We start from the raw sequence: 19181 nt of genomic DNA, 5'->3' as shown, positions 1-19181 counted from the left end.
TTATCGCAGTTTTGATCACATCTTAAAAAGGAAAATTCAACTTAAATAAAGTCTTAGGTACGAGTTCACGTGTGTGAGCGATAAACTCGATTCACTTTGTCAGATGGTTTATATATTAAAAAATAATAATAATAATAATAAACAAGAAATAAATGTACAAGTTTTCACCACCACCGTTTTTACGTCCCACGCGTATGAAGAGATGATTAAAAAAAATTTGCTTTACTATTATGATTTAAAAAAAACCCACTAAAATCTCACATTATTAATCAACATCAACAAAAAAAAATCTTAAGTGTCAGAGAAGGAAAAAAAAAAGGAACTCAACGTTGAGATTTTAAAGATCCTGTGGAGTGCCAGTTGAGGACGACAACAACAACAACAACAACAAAAAAAACACAAAATTAATGTTTGATCATAAATAATTGCACCACAGATGTTCTTAATATAGAATATAATAAATGTCTGGCACCTACGGAAAATAAGAGGTAGAGCTACAAACAAGCTACAGCATCATCTCCGCGTGACGGGGGGGAAATGAGCGCCGGGTGGATTCAGAATTTGAAGAAATTAAAACCGGAGAAGCTCAAACAGCTGAAAGTTTAAATACAATACAATAAATAGAATATTTGTTTTTTTTTCTTATTTAAAAAAAAAAAAAAAAAAAAGGAGTTCCAGTCTGTATGGTGCTTGAACAAATACTGTCCCCTCTTACAGCGTCGTCGTATGTGAAGCACCCTCATAAATAATTATATGCCCATGAACAACAACATTTTTCATTGTGTAGCCCTTTTGTTCACAAAAACACAACAACAGTACTATATACTATGCAATAACTTGACTTCATTTTTTAAAAAATTACAGTAGTCCTACAAAAAAAAAATATATATATATATATATATATATATATATATATATATATATATATATCAGAAATGACTTTAAAACAACAGCACAATCCAGAAACACTGGTGATGTTTGGTGCAGCGTACGGAATAAAACAAACCCACTTTTGCAGCCGTATGTATATTCTATTGTGAATTATTATCGTACACATTCATCGATCGACAGGACGTCGATGTTCCATAAAAAAAACTGCACGCGGAAGACTTCGAGGAGCCCTTTAAACGACTCGTTTCTGTACCAAACAAAGGGTTTTTGAGTTAAGACAAAATGCTGACATTTGGTACAAAAAAAAAATTTAAAAAGAAAGAAAGGAAGGAAGGAAGGAAGGAAGGAAGGAAGGAAGGAGTTCACTTCTTTGGGTCGGATTGGTTCACAGATCAGTTTCAGAGCCCCGCCTCCAGAAGAAACCTTTATCCCCAGAGTCCCGGCCTATTTGAATCTGAGGCAAACCTTGTGCGTACGAACCTCTCTCAAGACTGTGAAAAAGACAAAACGAGAGGTACGTAAATGTCACGAGCGTCCGGATGCAGGCGGGCGCGATTTGCATGTGTAATGAAGCTGCCAGCTGGTTATACTCACTTACTCGGCCACGGTGGGAGACTCAAAGTAACGCTCAGCACGGTGAATGCGGGTTAGGGAAACTGTGCGGTTCATCTCCTGAGGGAGAGGTGAATAAGAAATCGTGAGCATGGAAGGAAAAACACACAAACAGCTGATATTTGGTTGCGATTTTGAGAGGCAAAAGCAGCAGAGGGACAGAAAAGTGAAACCTGGGAAGGAAAACATGAAGCAGTCTGTAGAAGCAGAGATTTGGAGCACTGCTGCTGCAGAAGAGCGAATGGCAACTAGTTTACTCACTATCCTGAGATTTATCCCCCAACATGGGCTCCTTCTCCATCATATCCATGGAGATTTTTATACTGGGGACAGTTTCATGGTACGGATAGTCGGACTGTGGGAGGAGGAGGAGGAGGGATGACAATGTTCACAAATCACAGACGTTTCTACACAAGACAACACAACACTGGACAAGATGGTTTGCAGTTGTATCGACACGTATGGACTGTAAGAGCAGAACATCACTTATGTGGGTTTTTTTTTAATAGGTGATGGTCTCACAGGTAATTAGTGCATAAGTAGGAACAAAAGGTCAACTGATAGAATTTACCATTTATGATAAATTGCTTAACCTTTTAACACCCAAGTCTCAAAGGAATATCTTTCAATAGCTAGTATTTAATTCAGTGCCGCTTTTGTGGCGTCAACGTTGACGCACGGCACGTTTCCATGACGACCGAGCGGAAAAAGGCGCACGTGACGTCAACTCCGGATTGTTGAAACGAGTCTCTTAAGTAACGCTAAACTTTTTAAACAGAGGCACTTTTGTTGCGCCGCTGTTTTCGTTTTAATAAACGGACCGCTCCAGTTCGACTGTAGGCGCGCTAACCGGTGCTAAAAGTAGCTAACTGAGCTAACTGGTAAACGGTTTTGTTTAAAGTAACGCTAAACTTTAAAAACAGAGGCACACATACACAGTACAAAGGTACGCTGGTTATTTGTAGCGCTGCTCTTTTCGTTTAATAAACAGACCGCTCCAGTTCCAGTGTAGGTGCGCTAACCGGTGCACCGGTTTTTGCTAAAGGGAGCTAATGCAGCTAACGGAGCTAACTGGTAAACAGTGCCTGGGCTCCGGTGATGCGGCACGTAAACATTAAAAAAAAAAAAAAGTAGTTGTACATGTACACTGGATTTTGGGTGTTAAATTTTAAATGTGAACAGAATAAAACACATTTAAAATAACATTCGTTTGAGTCTTTGTCGCAATAGCCAAAAACGTTTTTCATACTCTCTCTCTGATGACAAAGACGCTGGTTCGCCGGCTTCCTGCAACAGCACGAGTGAAATTACCGTAATAACCACATGTTGGCTTTGACCCTGCATCTTCTCAGCTTTCAGAAACCGTTGGAATTTTTCCAATAGCACAAACCGTAGCGTAATTACGGCAATGCAAAATACACTTGCGTAAACGCTCAGTGTTAAAGGGTTAACTTCATGAATCAGTTATTAAACCGCACTAATCAGCCCAACAGATGTATCTTTACCTTTACTAGATACGTAAACTAGTTTTTGACTTGGATTATAGAGGCTAAAATTCACAGATGATGATGTCATTATCATGTCTGAGTCGCACTAGAACGGTTCCTAGATACATAGAAACTCCTGCTAATTACCAGTGAGTCCAACACCATGAGTCAACTTCTGCTGTGGACATTTGACATATTCCTGCTGAATGTATGGTTCACTCACAAAGTCCGCCTCGCTGTCGATGCTTCCCTTCTTCTTGCTTTTCTTCTTCTTCTCGTCCTCCTTCTTCTTCTTGTCCTTCTCCGGAATGACGTCGTCCAGGTAGCCGAGGTCGTGCTGGGAGAACACGTAGTCCATGGCCTTGCGCACGGCGACCAACGCCAAGATCTAACAAAAAGCACAGATAAAAAAACGCTCGGATTAGCTTTTTCGGATTGTCCGGGGTGCCGGCGAATCCCGACGGTTTCGAGGGGCCGTTTCTCACCATGATGGGGAAGATGATGGCAGCCACGGTGGACTTGAGGATCCAGAGAAGAGCCAAGCACAGGACCTGGATGAAGGTGAAGAGGTGGATGCGTCTCTGGGGGACGTGTCGCAGGTAGATCAGGTCCGGCTGGTGCTTGGCTGGCATCAGGCCGAGCAGCAGGCGATCCATGAACTGATGCAGACAAAAACATGAGTTAGTTTGATTTGTGTCGCCCACAGTTTGCCCTCAATGGCGTTGCAGTTTGCAGTCAGTGCAGTTTATGACTGCAGCCAGTGTTTTGAGAAAATAATCTGAGGTTGGAAAACATGGCAACCTGGATTATAATGCATAACTACTACAAAATCAATCATAGTGATTGTAATGATGAACCCAACTTTGTAAAATTGCTGTACAAACTTGATTTTTATTGTATTTTAACATGCGTTCGTTTTGATCCGTTTTCATTTATTGTTATATTCTATTTTTCAGGGATCATGTAGAGATGTAGAGATTACTTGTTGTTTAATTGGTAAAACACAATGAGTAAATGACATTTCATAACGATAAGGTCAAACTCACCTGGACGCCGTTGAGCGAAGCCACGCCCATGTAGAGGAACACACCGTAGAGGACAGGCATGGGAATGAACTGAAAGAAGCAAAGCACCATTTAAAAAAACAAAAGTTTACTTTTTTAAATCATATAAGACACCAAGAAGCATTAAAAGAACATTAAAATAAGTACATTAACAAAAAAACATGCAGAGCATCATAAGGTTCCAACATCCTAATTAACACAATGTTTATTTTTGTGTTAACCGGTTTAAAAATAGTTCCCAAGCAGCTTTACTGAGAAGGTCATGGATGACCTTTGACCTCACACTGCTTAGTATTGACAGGTGTCCGACATGAGAGGCATTAGTGGAATAATGGCGTTGATGATCAGGTGTGGAAAAGGAAAAAAATACAATAAAAAACACTTGTCGTTTTTGCATAATTACAAGAAAGAAAGGAGAAAAAAAGGAGGCACAGTATTCAGAATGTCCACAAGAGGGCGCACCAGCACCACACATCTCCACTCGGTTTAATGAGGGACTGGAAAATAGAGAAAGTCTCTCAGCTGATCTGCTTATTTCATGTCACATTACTTCAACTACTGTCTCCTAATCGGATAAACGAAACATTTCAATTTCTTTTGAAATCATAAAAAGGAGGAGGACAGCGTAATCCATAATCCCATAAACGAAATTAAGAAGCCGCGGCTCTACCTTGAGGATGGGGGCCATGAAGACGGAGAGTCCCGTGAGGATGAACACAAAGATCCCGGTGACTCTTTGCTCCCTGGATCAGACGGAAGGAAGAAGAAAAATCGATGACAATTAAACTTTACGATACCGACACGTTTCCATAATCACAGCTCAGGCAAACAAAAATAATCTACTATCTAGTATTATAGTATTGTTATTTAAAAGCTTGACTTTTCGTCGAGCAGCTGCATTTTGCTCATCACAACTAAAGCTGCAGTACGTAATATTCTGCCTCTGTTTGGTGTTTGAGAACAGACACAATGTTACATTATATGTATGAGACAACCAGCTCTGTCGGACTTGACTGAGGGAGCGTTTGTATGTATACAGCAGCACAGCAGGGGTGGGCGGGGACAAGTAATCTTTATCATATCAAGCTGCTGAACAGTTAAGAAGTTAACTTGTGGAATTCACGAATTCCAAAACCTTTTTTGTGGGCTTTTCTTTCCGTTTTCACTCAAACTCGAACCTGCGTCTCGCTCCATCGGTCTCGATATATAATTAACCACTTCCTGTTTGCGGCGTGTGAACGTTAACCCTGGCGACACGGCACGCAAACACCCCGAGTTTCAGTACGTGGAGCAGAGTCAGCACCAGTGTGAGGTCAACTATGACAATTCGTCGACATTTAAAAGTTACACACTACAGCTTTAAACACATCGTCGGGCCGTGACACGTAATCTTTTAACTGCATGTCATCGTGACCACACAGCATTTTTTTGCTCAGTTTACTTTTCTCTGCCTCGACATTCTCGCCCCGCGAAGAAAAAACTGAGAATATATTTAAATAAGGCTCGGCATAGCCTCTCCCCTCTGTGTTCTTTCTGAATGTTTAACTTCTCTTTGATAAAAGCAGGATTTCCCTCTTCTGTCATGCAGGTGCAGATGTATACAGTAGATCTACATTTTTCAAGTGTCAACTTGTGGTGTGTTGCTTTTTCCACACTGTGATGTATTCGCTCAGCTACCTGCTAAAAGGTCGATTTACACCTGGGATTCACAAGGAATGAATGCCATTAAGTAGAGAGTCAAAAGTCAATAATACTCTGGGAAAAACAGACAGGAACAAACCTCTCTCCTGGGTCCATTATTTCAAGAAACAATTAGATCCTAAATGACGCCGATGCCTCGCGAAACCTCACCTGACACCGAGGAACTTGGGCTGCTCCCCGGGGGCCGACGTCTTGGTCTCCATTTTCAGCGAGTCGATGTGGGCGATGGAGATGACGGTGGCCGCCACGTACCAAGGCAGACCCATGAAGGAGCAGATTATCATCAGGATGGCGACCCAGAACAGGTCCAGGTGATAGCCGGCCCCTTTCTGAAAAGCCAAAAACGAGGGGAAGACACCACGGCAGAGAAGGAGAAGAGTAAGAACTTTTCTCGCAGATTTGAAAGTCTTCATGACGTGGTGCAACCATCTTAAAAGTGCAATTTGGCCCACTGACCTTGAGCTTGTGCTCCTTCCTGTTGACGATCACAGCGGTGATCTGCTGATCCATGAATATCAGAATGGTGACCAGCAGGGCGGGGAGCGCAGCAGCCAGGTAAACCCACCAAGGGTTTCCTCCGAAAGGAGGAACGAACCAGCCTCTGTCTGGACTAGTGGGCTACACACAAATGACAGACAAATAAATAATAAGTGTTCATAATCATTTTTGCACGTGCACAGTGCAGATCCCTGAAACAGGGATAACCTGTTTTCGGATATGGAGTCTGAATTCACCGGTGCATCGTTACATGGCACAAATCTGTGAATACGGACTCTGTGGTCGCACAAAGCAGACTCTGTGCTCGTTCTGCATTCTCACATCACCTATAATCAAGTCGATATTTGATACAGGTCGCTCGCTCCTCCGCTACCCCACCGCTCCGCTCCCTTTCTCCGGAGGGGGGGGGGGGGGGGGGTGGCGTTAGCTCAGAAACGTCCGAGCGGCTCCGTCTTAGCTTCATTTAATACGTTTCACTTGTTGGCCAAACTACAGAGGAAGCATTATACTGGGGATTTCAAAGAATTAAAAAAAAAAAAAAGGAGCTCTTTCTAGCAGGAACACGGATCATTACGCACCTGAGACATGCACAGGTGTCTCAGGAAGTGAAGAGAGTTTCTTTTACATAACGTTCAATTCAATTTCTTGAGTTACATTAAATCTAAAGCGACTGGCTGTAAAATCCTATATATATATATATATAATGTTTATATAACTAACTGAACTCACCAACACCAACAGACAAAATATTTGCATTCAAAAAAATATTTTGCAGACTGCAAATCATGTTAATGTTTTGAAACCATGTTTTGGCATGTGGCGCCACCTACCGCCGCCCTACCAATCGTTGCAGTACAGTAGAGTCTCAGCTGCCGAGCAACCACGGGTTGCCAGTTACGTAAGAAAAACGAAACCTAAAAAGACCTCTGTGTTTTGAATTTGAGAGTAGTAACCGTTTTTGGCCACATTCTTACATATGGCGCCTTTAAAAGTTCAGTTATGGCTCCTCCTCCTCCTCCTCAGCAGCAGCTTTTGTTTAAATGGCTTATACTTGCACATTTTTTAGCACATAATTCTCCTGCATTTCTCCGTCACATCTTGTGTTCAATCCCATCATTCACATTTATTATTGCACTCATTTTTAAAAACCATAAGACTGCGTTTGATGCAAGCTTCCATGTTTGTTTTAAAGCTGCAGTGTGCAACTTTTAAATACAAACAAATGCCCGATACATGCGGAAAAAATGAGTTCCCGCAATGTTGAGCCTATCAGATCCACATCTAACCTCTCAGTATATGCAGTGTTTCATGTGTGTGTGTCTGTGGAGACATTCCCATGCTGCACACAGAGTGATGGGGGCAAGGGGAAAGCACCACAACGACAACGTGCTAGTAAAGCAAGAGCAAACTTACTTTGCTTAGTAATTGTGACATCATTACTCTTTTGGAAATTGGGATCCCGACACAAATAATTACTGGGTAAAGTAACAACATTACAGTTATATATATATACACGCACAACAGAGTAACACATTACTGCCAACTCGTACAAATATGTACACGTCCTCCAATGTACCTTGAATTCACTCGGCACGATGAGCTTCGGAGTGTCCACGCCGACGAAGGCGTCCACGCCGCAGAAGAGGAGGATGGTGAGGATGATGGCGAAGTCACTGATGAGCTTCCTCACCTGGAAGAAGGAAGAGGAAGAGGAAGAGGAAACGTTTGACTCAAGAGTTTGTTGACAGGAGGAACGACACACGCTGCTGAACGGCATGTTTTTAGGTAAACACGGGATGAGATCACGTCGCTGAATGTGCACATTTACGATCGAAAACGCAGCCGGTGCAGTTACAGCTGCCTGTAAACACGGGTGTTCAACAGTGGGAGATGTCGATTCACTCTTTAAAACAGTTTTACTTTGATTTTCCAACATTGTCAGCATGATCATTTCACTATTTTGTCATTAGACCAAAACGGTGACATTGCCGATTTGAACTAGAGAAAGCACCGAGAGACTTCTGCCAAGCGTCAATGTACGCATCGATATCACAAGGATCCAGAATCTGGATCACTATGAAAATATCCTCCCCTCCAAATGTGATTTACGGACGTCACAATGCTAATGGTGAGAAACATGACCCTCCCCGCGTCGACTCCCATCGTCACCCGAGCTCGTCGACTAAACTAAAAAACAAACAAACGCACAAAGCCGCAGTGTCCCCGACGCGAGACGTTTACGAGGCCCCCAGAAGCAATCACTCGCTGATGTTGCTTAGTTTGTCAAGAAGAAATGTAAAGCTCTGCCCATATTATACACCTCAGCTCAATTCATGACATGAGAGATCCAGTCTCTGCTACAATACTTTGTCTGTAGACATCAGCGACAACACAAATCAAAGGCTTATTTTTCTCCCAATAATACTTTTTTTTTTTTTTTAAATCACTTAATCTCAACTTCAGTGGCAACAATTCATAATGATTTATAAAACATCTTATACCTAAAAACAAGGAGAAACATTAATTTCACTGATTTACGGAGTGTTTAAAACTTCTACTCTAGTTCCCCCTGGTGTCCCCATGCTTTGGTCAAAATACCATAAAAAAAGAAGGAAAACCAAACTTAAGGGACAGGAAATGACATCAGCCACAGAGGCTACTGGGAGCTAACAGCAGTTAGCATTTGGAAAAGTGATCATTTGCAGGCTCTAGCAGGCACATTGCCGTCATATATAACATGTATCCACTGGACAGATAAATCCTCTGAGGCTGGAAGTTTGTGTAGAACTCTGTGCTGCATTGTGGAGCCAAGAATAAAACTTTTCTTCGCGGACTTCCGGTTTTCGGATACCGTTGCCCTCGACAGCACTCTTGCGTGTTTTTAGCGCATTGTGGCGTCCCAGTGAGCGCGGAAGTCAACATGTTTTATCTCCTGTTATTAGACTGAGGAGGACCACAAAAACATGAGTGAGTCATCTTTTTTCACACTTCGTCGAATGGTAGGGCCTCCAGAGTCCCAAATATAAGGATTGAAATGATTAAAAAGTTGATTTTGCATAATATGGCACCTTTAATGTAAATTGGGGATCTAGGGGCCCATAACAAAATTTCACTCGGGGTCCCTCACTTGGCCATGGGGCAGCCCCGACGCCATAAACTCACCGTCGTGGGGAAAAAGCGGCTCGTCTTGAACTTCTTGAGAGCCATGGAGCAGATGTAGGTCCCGAAGAACAAGATGAACGACATGAGGGTGATGTCGGGCACGTAGTCGCAGGCGTCTCCGATCGGCTGCCCTCCGTACTTCTGACACTGCTCCACGCTCAGCGTCTCCCAGGTGGCATTGAGCGGCTGAAGAGACAAACGGCAAAAGAACTGAGCAAGAAACTCTACGTGGCGAAAACCTTGCGCTGTTTGTGATTTAATAATAAAAAAAAAAACACACACAAAAGCAAGGACACTTGCATACATACCCCATCAGTATCATTTAACCAGGGAGGGACATCGAGTGATGAATTTCCTGGGGTAAAAAAAAACAAAGAATAAAGATACAATATCTATTCACCACAGTGACACAGCTTCCATTACTCACAGTATCACATTTGCTGACCTCTTTCTCCCAAACAATTCTGCCAAGTCATTTGCAACAAAGACACTGATAGGGCCGTTGAGAAAGCAAACAGTGGGGATCTAATGGCCGACGCATTCTACTAATCAATTGTTATCTGTGACTGTAAACACAGAAAAGTAATACGAAAGTGAAATCACTGCCAACGATAGGGCACAAACCAAACACGACTGTTCGGCTTTCACCGTCTGGTATCAGCTGCTCTGGTGATACTGAGATTCTGTGGATTCAATTACCACCACTTGCAACACAAATGATGATTCTTGACGATTTAAAATCAGGTTATTTTATATAGAAAAAAGTCCATAAAAAAACAAAATATAACGCATATTTTTGCTCAAATCGTCCGCTTTACGACAACCCAACCGGGCAATCCATCCAGCAGTCATGTCGTGCTCGGCAGTTAATGGATCACAAATTAGTCGAAAGCCTTTGCCGACCTTTAACGGACTTCGGACAAGCATTAAGGAGAGCATATCAAAGTGAAAGACTGGGTGATTGCGTAAACGGAACAGAGTCTACGGTCTCTAGACTGAGCCGGACGAGAGGTCAGCGTTGCGAAAAGTCGTGCGTGCATCGTGGAAAAAGGACACTCTGAACTCCAATTTCGAGCAAAGTCATGATGAGTGTTCTCATAAGATTTGAATATGGTTCCATTTACAGCATGTTAGGTTTTTTTATGTCACAACACCAGAATGAAGCCGTTATCAAGGTGTCTGTCAAGTGGCAAGACTTTCCTCTCTTTAAGGTCAGAAATAACAACAGGGAGTGATTTTAATGCCTTTAAATCTGTAAAAAGATCTCATTGTTGAGTTTTTTTTCCACGAATAACCAAACGCTTGCACGTACGTACCGGGATCGCACCGGCACTCGTAGAGCGTGACGAGGTTGTGGTCGAACCCGGGGTTGATGGGGTGGTGGTGAGCCAGCTTGATCATCTTCTTGAAAGCGTCGTAGATGAAGATGAAGCTGATGAGCGCCGAGAAGCCCTCCTCGGTAAAGCGCGTGAAGTACTGCACCAGGAAGCTGGCGTCCGTGGCGACCAGCACCAGGCAGAAGAAGGCCGACCACAGGCCGATCCACAGGCGGAACTCAAGGTAGTTGAAGTTGTTGTCTCTGCGGAGAAGAGGCTTTTTGTCAACGAACGCATTCGAAACACTGATACGTCGTAATAATCCCACACATAAACCGACTGTCACTTCTGTCTGAATGAACGCCTATGAAGTTTGTGATGTTTATTCCTTAAAAGGTGCCATATGTAAGAATGTGGCCAAAAACGGTTACTACAATCAAATTCAAAATAGGTCTTTTAGGTTTCGTTTTCTGACGTAACTGGCAACCCGTGGTTGCTCGGCAGCTGAGACTCTGACTGCAATGATTGGTAGACGGCGGTAGGTGGCGCCACATGCCAAAACATGATTTGCAGTCTGCAAAATATTTTTTTTAATGCAAATATTTTGGCTCTACTGTTATTGTTGGCGAAATCAGTTTGTTATATGAACATTATTCCTGAGTCTCTGTGACATATTAGGAGGATTTTATGGCCAGTTGGTTTATATTTATTACATAATGCACCTTTAAATTTAGCTGTGATTTTTGTTTCACTACACGTACACTGGCGTTTTCAGGCCATGGAAACATTTGCAGAGCGACACAGACACCGCAACATTCTTCACTCGCGGCGTAAAATGAAATGCGAGTGAATTATTGATCAGGGAACACAATCGAGCACGGTGTTCGGTAATCCTAGAAGACTCTCCCTCCGACAGGAAGGAGGGAAGCGGAGGTCCGAAGTGGGCATTTAACACCCTTTAGTAATCATTTGGTATTATAAATGTATACTGCATGTGTTTAACCTGCACGACAACAGTCTCCGCAGTTTGCCTCATGCATTTTCCCTTTAATCTACTTCTAAAATAAGCCCCCCTGGACAATGTGTTACCGTTTCCACAAAAATGCTATGGTGGCATACGATAAAAATGCAAGGATAGAAACTCTAAAAAAGACGCAAAGAAAAGTGCATCTGTCCTCTGGTGGGGAGGGAAAAAATGCAGGCTATAAATAAACTGTGACCGAGTTTGATTTAAAAAAAAAAAAAGGTAAACCGCTCACTCGCTGAAGTTGAAGAGGAGTCTTTCAAAGACGAGCACGGGCCCCGTGCTGCTCAGAATAGTCAGCGGTTGTCCGGCCAGCAGACAGAACACTGTTCCCGTCAGTGCTGTACCCAGGAAACTTTCCAACACTCCCTGCAACGCAGCACAAAAAAAAGGTAGTTAACACACAGCGGTACGGCTAAAAATATGAAAGAAGTGGGCACATTCATATGGCGAGTACGATGCCGTATCAACAAAGGGACACTTTCTCCTCCTGCACACGTTTTTTTTTGAAAGCATCAATGACATTCGTGCTCGCTCGACTGGAAGCTTTGTTTTGTCAATACGTGACACGGCTGCACGTGTGGCTCATCGGGGAAAAGGTTAGGTGAGGGCAGGGATTCCCCCCTTCCCTCCGTGCTTTCTCAGAGTTGGGAGTGGGGAGTGGGGAGGGTCGCCGGGAACGGCCAGAGCCGTGACGAGGGCTCGCGGCGGGCCAACTAATCTGGATCTGCGGTTATTTACGGCCCCACGAGGTAAATCCCCGAGGTCACTGCTCTGCTGGGATGCTGCAGCTCTTTGGCAGCAGAGAGCGGTTGAATCAAGCACCTTAGTCACTGTAAACACTCGGCTATAATGATGATGAGGAGTGCAGCGAGCTGGGAATGCAAAACGTGTGACACAGTCCTTCCTTACATGCCTGTCCCGTCAACAGCGAGTGCAACAGATGGATGAGCCTCTGAGCTCCAAATTAGCACGGATTAGCAGACGAACTGGAATCTGTCGAATGTTTAAAAAAAAAAAAAAAAGGTCCAGTGTGTAAGAATTAGTGCGGAGTGGAACTCCTCTGCCATATAATCAGGGAACTATGGTGACTCTTTCACAACTTTCACCATTTCCTCCTCCTTTAAAAGGTTCAATGAGGTCAGTGCATATTCAGTTTCAGCTACAAAACGAGTAATACATCCGTGTTTTTGGCACAAGATGCCGGCCACTATAGGGCAAGGCTGTTGTCTAAAGTCGGTATAAATGCTTTATTTGTTCAGAAAACCCAATTTATTTAAAAAAAATGATGGCTCTATTGAGATGAAACCCTCATAATGTTGCACAATGGCCCTTAAAAAGGAAAGCGTTTCAATCCCTTCCCCTTTCTTTTTACCATAAAGATGTATTTGTTGTGTTTCTCAGAACCAAATCTATTTATTGTAAAAGGAAATACACAAAAGGGAAATTTTGAATATGACTTTTTGCAGTTTTGTGGGTTTTGGGGACTGTGGGAAGTTTGTTTGCACACTGGTTTCGACATTCGATATCAGCTGCTTTGCAGTGAAACATGTTTTTAAAGCGCTGTGGGTGGAATACAAATAGCACAATAAGACACACGTGGGAAGTGGCTACCTGCATGTTTCGAGTGGCGTCGCCAAGTAAGCCTCCGAACGTGATGGCGTTGGTGACCGTGCCCAGGTAGATGAACAAGATGGCCGACAGAGACTGGATGTGCAATGCGTCGTAGAAGTCGCTGGCGAAGAACGGCAGCTTGCGCTTGATGTCGAGGACGAGACCTCCGCAGAACCTTCGAGACGGAGAGAGAGTGCGCGGGGTTCAGCAACATGGCTCTGCTTACTTTAGCTCTTCAAACAACAAATTATGTATAAGCTGGGAAGAAAAGTTTCCAAAGAAGAAAAACTTGTTCCAAAGAAAGGAAGAAAAAAAAAAGCAAAAGTTAAACAAGCGAGCTGCCTTCATTGTTCTTTTACAGCATGTGTGAAACACTTCCTCGTCAGAAACTTTCCACAGGACTGAAGAGTGCAAGGCTAAACAGTGTTTTCCAAGATATGATTATCACCATACAGTGCATACTGCCAACAAATACATGCTCTCATGGACATGGCACATGTACACGGAGGCAGCGGTTTACAGTTATTAAAGGGGCCATATTATATCCATTATATCCAAGTTAAACTAGTCCCCTGGTGTCCTAATGAACATGTCTGTGACATGCTTTGGTCAAAATACCATAAGGATGAAGCACCACAGCAGTTCAATCACCCTGCCAAAACAGCCCTGTTCAGAACGCTTGATTTAGTAGTATCTCTTTAGGTCCACTTTAAAAAAAAAAAAAGAAAAGTAAAACGAATCTTAAGGGACAGGAAATGACATCAGCCACAGATGCTACTGGGAGCTAACAGCAGTTAGCATTCGGAAAAGCGATTATTTGCAGGCTCTAGCAGGCACATTGCCATCATATATAACACGTATCCACTGGACAGATAAATCCTCTGAGGCTGGAAGTTTGTGTAGAACTCTGTGCTGCACTGTGGAGCCAAGAATAGAACTTTTTTAACGGACAAAGCGGAGCTCCGTAAAACACATGAATTCCAGGAATTTAGCGCATTGTGACGCCCCGGTGAGCGCGGAAGTCAACATCATGCGTTTTATCTCCTGTAGGACCTCCAGAGTCCCAATGATTAAAAAGTTGATTTTGCATAATATGCCCCCTTTAAACTTCTTAAATGTATCTGCAATAACGTCAACTATTAAAGTGGAATCACAATTACATACTTCCTGGTGAACTGCAGTTCTTCCCCAACCTCGTGACCTCCTCCCCCTCCGTGTGCCCCGTCATGGGAAGCGTCGCCATTCATCTGAGGACCCTCTAACCCGGTGTACATGTTCTTCCTGAAAGCAAAGAAACAGTCACAGACTAAATGTTGATACATCTCAGCACGCAAAGAAACATTCCGTCTTATTCGGTCGCTCAAAAATACGTAAATATTACCATTTCAATGAACCCTTATGTCATATTTTCTACCTTTATTTATTCAGGTAATCTCTTTGAGCCCCATTGTCTCATTCACAAGAAAGACTGGTTTTTTTATCGTTCCAAGACAAACACACTTGTTCACATTTGCTTACGACACATTTTCATGTATATCTTGCTTATGTACTCGCTGTTAATGAGACATTGTGTTGACTTGGTTTCTTGTTTCAAAGACTTCGCAGACTACTTCTGCAATCAGAATAATCAAATACTTTTTGTTTGCCGTTCAGCCTTCAGACTGATAAGGTAAAACCCTCCAGAAGGCCGTAATAATTACACAACGTGCGAGTGACTTCATTCATTCGGATTAGACTGCGCGGATTAGAGCGAACCTCTTGTCCGAGGACGGCAGAGACTTGGGCGGCTCTATGCGGATGTCGGGGTCCCACTCGCCGGGCGGCAGGACGATGACCTCATCCAGGAACTCCTCGATGCCGGCCAACAAGTCCTGCCTGTCCTTCGCTTTGTAGGCGATGTCATGGAATACCTGGCGACAGACAAAACACACATAAGCAGCCTATTAGCGATCGGCTGATCAATAATGGAGCGCGTTCTGAATTATTCATCCAGGCCTTGAGAGCAAAAACACAACAAAATGTGCAACCGAACTGGATACACTGACCCAAAAAGCCGTCCAAAAAGACGTCCAACCATTTACACTACAACACTTTCTAAACCAGGGGTTCTCAAAGTTTTGATGCCCGAGGGCCAATTTAGGAACCCAACATTGGACTGAGGGCCACCAAAGAAAAAAAAACAGAAAGAAATCCCATTTGTAATCATTTTAATGACCAGATTTCAGCTCTACAGTTTAGCGTCAAGTAATTTAAGCATTCATACAATAACGCTTTATAATTTACTGGGTAATTACAGTATTTTGGCCATTGTTCTTACCTTCTAATTACAGGTTAATACCAAGTAACACATTTCCATTACCATATATTTACTAGCAACCTGCTTATTACCAGCTTATAACACAATAATACACTAAAATTCAGGTAATCCAGGTAAATACCCAGTATTTTTGTTTACACTTATTGGTCAGTATCCAGTAATGTCCAATAAACATTTAACAAGCTTAGTAGCACCTGGATTAAAACTATCAACTGTAATTCACTGCGGGCCGCCCAGAAATGTTTCTGCGGGCCGCCATTGGCCCCCGGGCCGCACTTTGAGAACCAATGTTCCTAACTGATAAAACGTGCGTCTGAGGCCCGTTTTTGGGGACGGCTCGATAAGCCCCCCGTGTGACATCACCGTAACACGAGAGCTGCAGAGTTCAACTCGAGGAAATCCTGGAAACCACTTCTTATCCTGCTTGTGTTGACACGCGAGATATACTCAGTAGAGTCAAGGCCTATGGGGAACCGGCAGGCCAGGTGCTGCAAGGACTAAAAACAATGACGCGCTGCTTGGTAACAACACAGGGGAGATTTGGACGTCAAAGCAGGCGAGACTGAAGATACTGAAGGCTGGAAAAAAGACTTTAACCTTCTCCCCCACTGTCTGGTCTGTCTTTAAGCATAAATATTGTGTTTTTTTTCCCCATATAATATGAAAGAAACAGTGATAACAAACCTCATCTGACATCAGGGTGGCGATGGCTCTTCCAATCTCATGATAAGACTTTGCTTTACCTTTAGGGCCCAGCAGCACAAAGAGAAATCTAAGGACAAAGACAATAAGCCGTTAGTGCACACTTTCCAAAGTCGGAATCAGTTTGGCGAGATATAAAACGATTTAAAACGTTAGTAACGCAGCGTTGCTGTACCTCGTGGGCACGGGGACCTCAGTCAGAGCCCCCAGCATGACGGCGTTCTGCAGACGAACGAACGCGACGAAGGGGGCTTCCAGGAAATCGACCTCTCCGACCAGCACGTTCGACGCCTCCGCGTCGCGGGGCAACTTTTTCATGAACTTGTTCTTCAACTGTTGGGAGACGGCGAGAGCAGAGCAGAGCGAGTGATTACACAAGGCAGAGATTTGTACGAAAACGATGAAGGAAACGGATCTAAAGAGCAGGATGTGTGCATGCAATTCATCTTGGATTCCAAATTAAAGCGGCGATTAAAATATCTCTGCACGAAGGCAAGAGACTGACGTGTTTTTTATTGTGTCTATAAGCACTTAAGAACAGGTAGTGACCTCCCTTTCCTGCAATTATGCACTGAATAGCCGCTCGAATTTATTTATGCCACCTAATAAACAGACTGTAGGTCAGTTTCATATCCAGTAGTGAAGTATGTCGGTGAAGCAACATGCACAGGCCACACTCGGTGAAAGACACGGAGGATTACAGAGAAAACGTACTCGAAAAGGAGATGATTAACTCGGGCCTCGGTGCGATGTCAAAGGCCAGACCATTCTAACAAACCCGCGCTTACATTAGCCGTCGCCGGAGTGTAATTCGAGTTGTTAACTGTTAAACTGCTTCATTGATATTTCTTTTTCTTTTTCTCCCCCCCCCCCTTGTACACCCTCGAGCCAATTACCCCAGCTGTGAGTCACACAGAGAGAAACTGTATGTGACTCGCATGACAGACGGGAGACAGTGAGCTTTTGTTGCACGGAGCCGGAGATACAGAGCCAGAGGGTCTTATCTGACTGGTATGCGAGGCTCTCGGAAGCTTGTGCGAACACACGGGCCAACACATGACCTTGTGTTGTAAATAGAAGCCTGAATGATCATTTGTAACTGTCACACCGGCCAAAAAAACCTGTTCAATCCTAATTTTAAAATGGGTTTTTTGACCAGTGGGAATGTGTCTGGAATTCACACGGGTGAGTTCCGATTGGATTTAGTGTGAAAGTACAAAAATGTTTCACAAACCTTCCTTTTTACAACTTGGGACAATTCATTCATTCAGTGATGCATTTGAACAAGAAACCAAAGGCAAATTGTACAAAATAATAATGACTGTCATTGAGCTCTACTGTGTTGTTACTGCCACAGGTAAAATTGTAAATTGCCCTTTGTGGTGTGTTCCTTAGTACTAATTTTTGTGTGAAAGAGGCTTCATATGCCCAGTAAAACATTAAGTCCAATTTATAGTCCTGTGTAAAGTGCTCTACGTATCTAAGTATCCGTCACTCCATCAAGGGTCAACAGAGACGGCAAGGGCTGCGATTGGTCCTCAGGACAGGCCGAGAGAACGCTGCTCTGTGCCGGCTCACAGTGCACACCGAGCGTCCACAGAGGCGGAGCTGATCACCGCTGACGACGTCGATGCCAAACTATAAATACGTCATAGCTTAATACACATGTTTACACTCTAAATGGCTAATTTTGCGCCTCAAATTATCTTAAAACTGCATTCCGGGACACAAAAAAGTGAGAAACCGCCACTGTTTCAATGTTATTCAGCTGTCTTTCTCTCTCAGACTCGCTCACTGGAGCCAGAAGCGCAACAACCCTGCGTAGTGACCCCTACTGATCGGGCGGAGAATTGCAGTGCGGCACCAGGACGGAGAACTATGAAGGCTCGAGGTGTCTCTGTGGTTACGCAGTCGGAGAAGTATAGTGTGGCCTTTACCTGATCCTTCTCTGGTTTGTCAGAGAAGTCACACAGGCTGTTGGAGGTGAGGTTCCGATGGGCAGTGGTCGGGCTACCTGCAGAGAGGCAAAGACAATGTGTTGGGATTAAAAAGACCAGATGAGGCTGCAGTACTTTCAAAAAGAGACATTACTGTGTCAAGAAGGAAGAAGGAGTCCGAGAAAAGAAAAGCATCAGGAGAGCACATGAAGAGAGTCGGAGAAGATTTGGGCCTAATACCAGACAGTACTGTATCTGTACATAAGGTCTTTTTAGTTGTAATTAACCTTCAAATAGTCACAAAATGTTTGTAATCAATCTAAAAGAATTGTTGCGCTTATATGGAGGGATTAAACTTGCCAATTTATGGATAATAGACCCAAAATATTGAAACGTCCCATTCATTCAATAAACTAGAAAAGCACTCGGAGAGCACAGACCTCCTCCAAGGCAGCTCAGCCCACCCCCACGGATCACGCCCGAAATTGAATCACTTCTTTCTGGTCCCATGGCAGACATTTCCTGAAAATTTCATCCAAATCCGCCAGTGACTTTTCAAGTTATGTTGCCAACAGACAGACAAACAGCGGAGGTCAATAATGGAAATGGAAATACTTGATATCGTCTTGTGTGTCGATCAGGGGTGTGATGATTTTCAGAATCCACAGAGAGACAACGTTCTAAAGTTTGGAAACGGCTCGATTTAAAAAGACTGAATTATTGAGGCTTTGCAGAACTAGACAAGTAGGACTAAATTCTTATATTCTACTTAAATTCTAGATACACGCTGCCTTCAGAGGGAGCGCTGCTACCTCACTTACAGAGGTATCCCGTGCTGGAGCTCCTCGTGACGTCG

At 43.5% G+C, this 19181-nt stretch overlaps 1 protein-coding gene across 1 annotated transcript in view; it reads right to left on the bottom strand.

Annotated features, from left to right (window-relative positions):
• Positions 1-1276: 1276 nt before the first annotated feature.
• The window catches only part of slc4a4b (solute carrier family 4 member 4b), a gene marked incomplete at both ends in the record, with an annotated part of 38551 nt that continues 20646 nt past the window's right edge, over positions 1277-19181 (bottom strand). Inside the window, 18 exons of the mRNA XM_083898948.1 lie at positions 1277-1382; positions 1490-1563; positions 3214-3378; positions 3476-3649; positions 4037-4105; positions 4725-4797; positions 5906-6084; positions 6212-6373; positions 7830-7943; positions 9416-9660; positions 10732-10994; positions 11991-12124; positions 13370-13544; positions 14534-14650; positions 15125-15279; positions 16371-16458; positions 16564-16721; positions 18326-18402. Coding sequence (XP_083755074.1) covers positions 1277-1382; positions 1490-1563; positions 3214-3378; positions 3476-3649; positions 4037-4105; positions 4725-4797; positions 5906-6084; positions 6212-6373; positions 7830-7943; positions 9416-9660; positions 10732-10994; positions 11991-12124; positions 13370-13544; positions 14534-14650; positions 15125-15279; positions 16371-16458; positions 16564-16721; positions 18326-18402 — 2528 coding nt within the window. The remainder of the gene's footprint in view (positions 1383-1489; positions 1564-3213; positions 3379-3475; positions 3650-4036; positions 4106-4724; positions 4798-5905; positions 6085-6211; positions 6374-7829; positions 7944-9415; positions 9661-10731; positions 10995-11990; positions 12125-13369; positions 13545-14533; positions 14651-15124; positions 15280-16370; positions 16459-16563; positions 16722-18325; positions 18403-19181) is intronic.

Source organism: Microchirus variegatus (assembly GCF_963457635.1).
Source record: "Microchirus variegatus genome assembly, chromosome: 1".
Lineage (NCBI taxonomy): Eukaryota > Metazoa > Chordata > Actinopteri > Pleuronectiformes > Soleidae > Microchirus > Microchirus variegatus.
The sequence above is the reverse complement of the archived record's forward strand: the minus strand, read 5'-3'. Positions and strand labels throughout refer to the sequence as shown.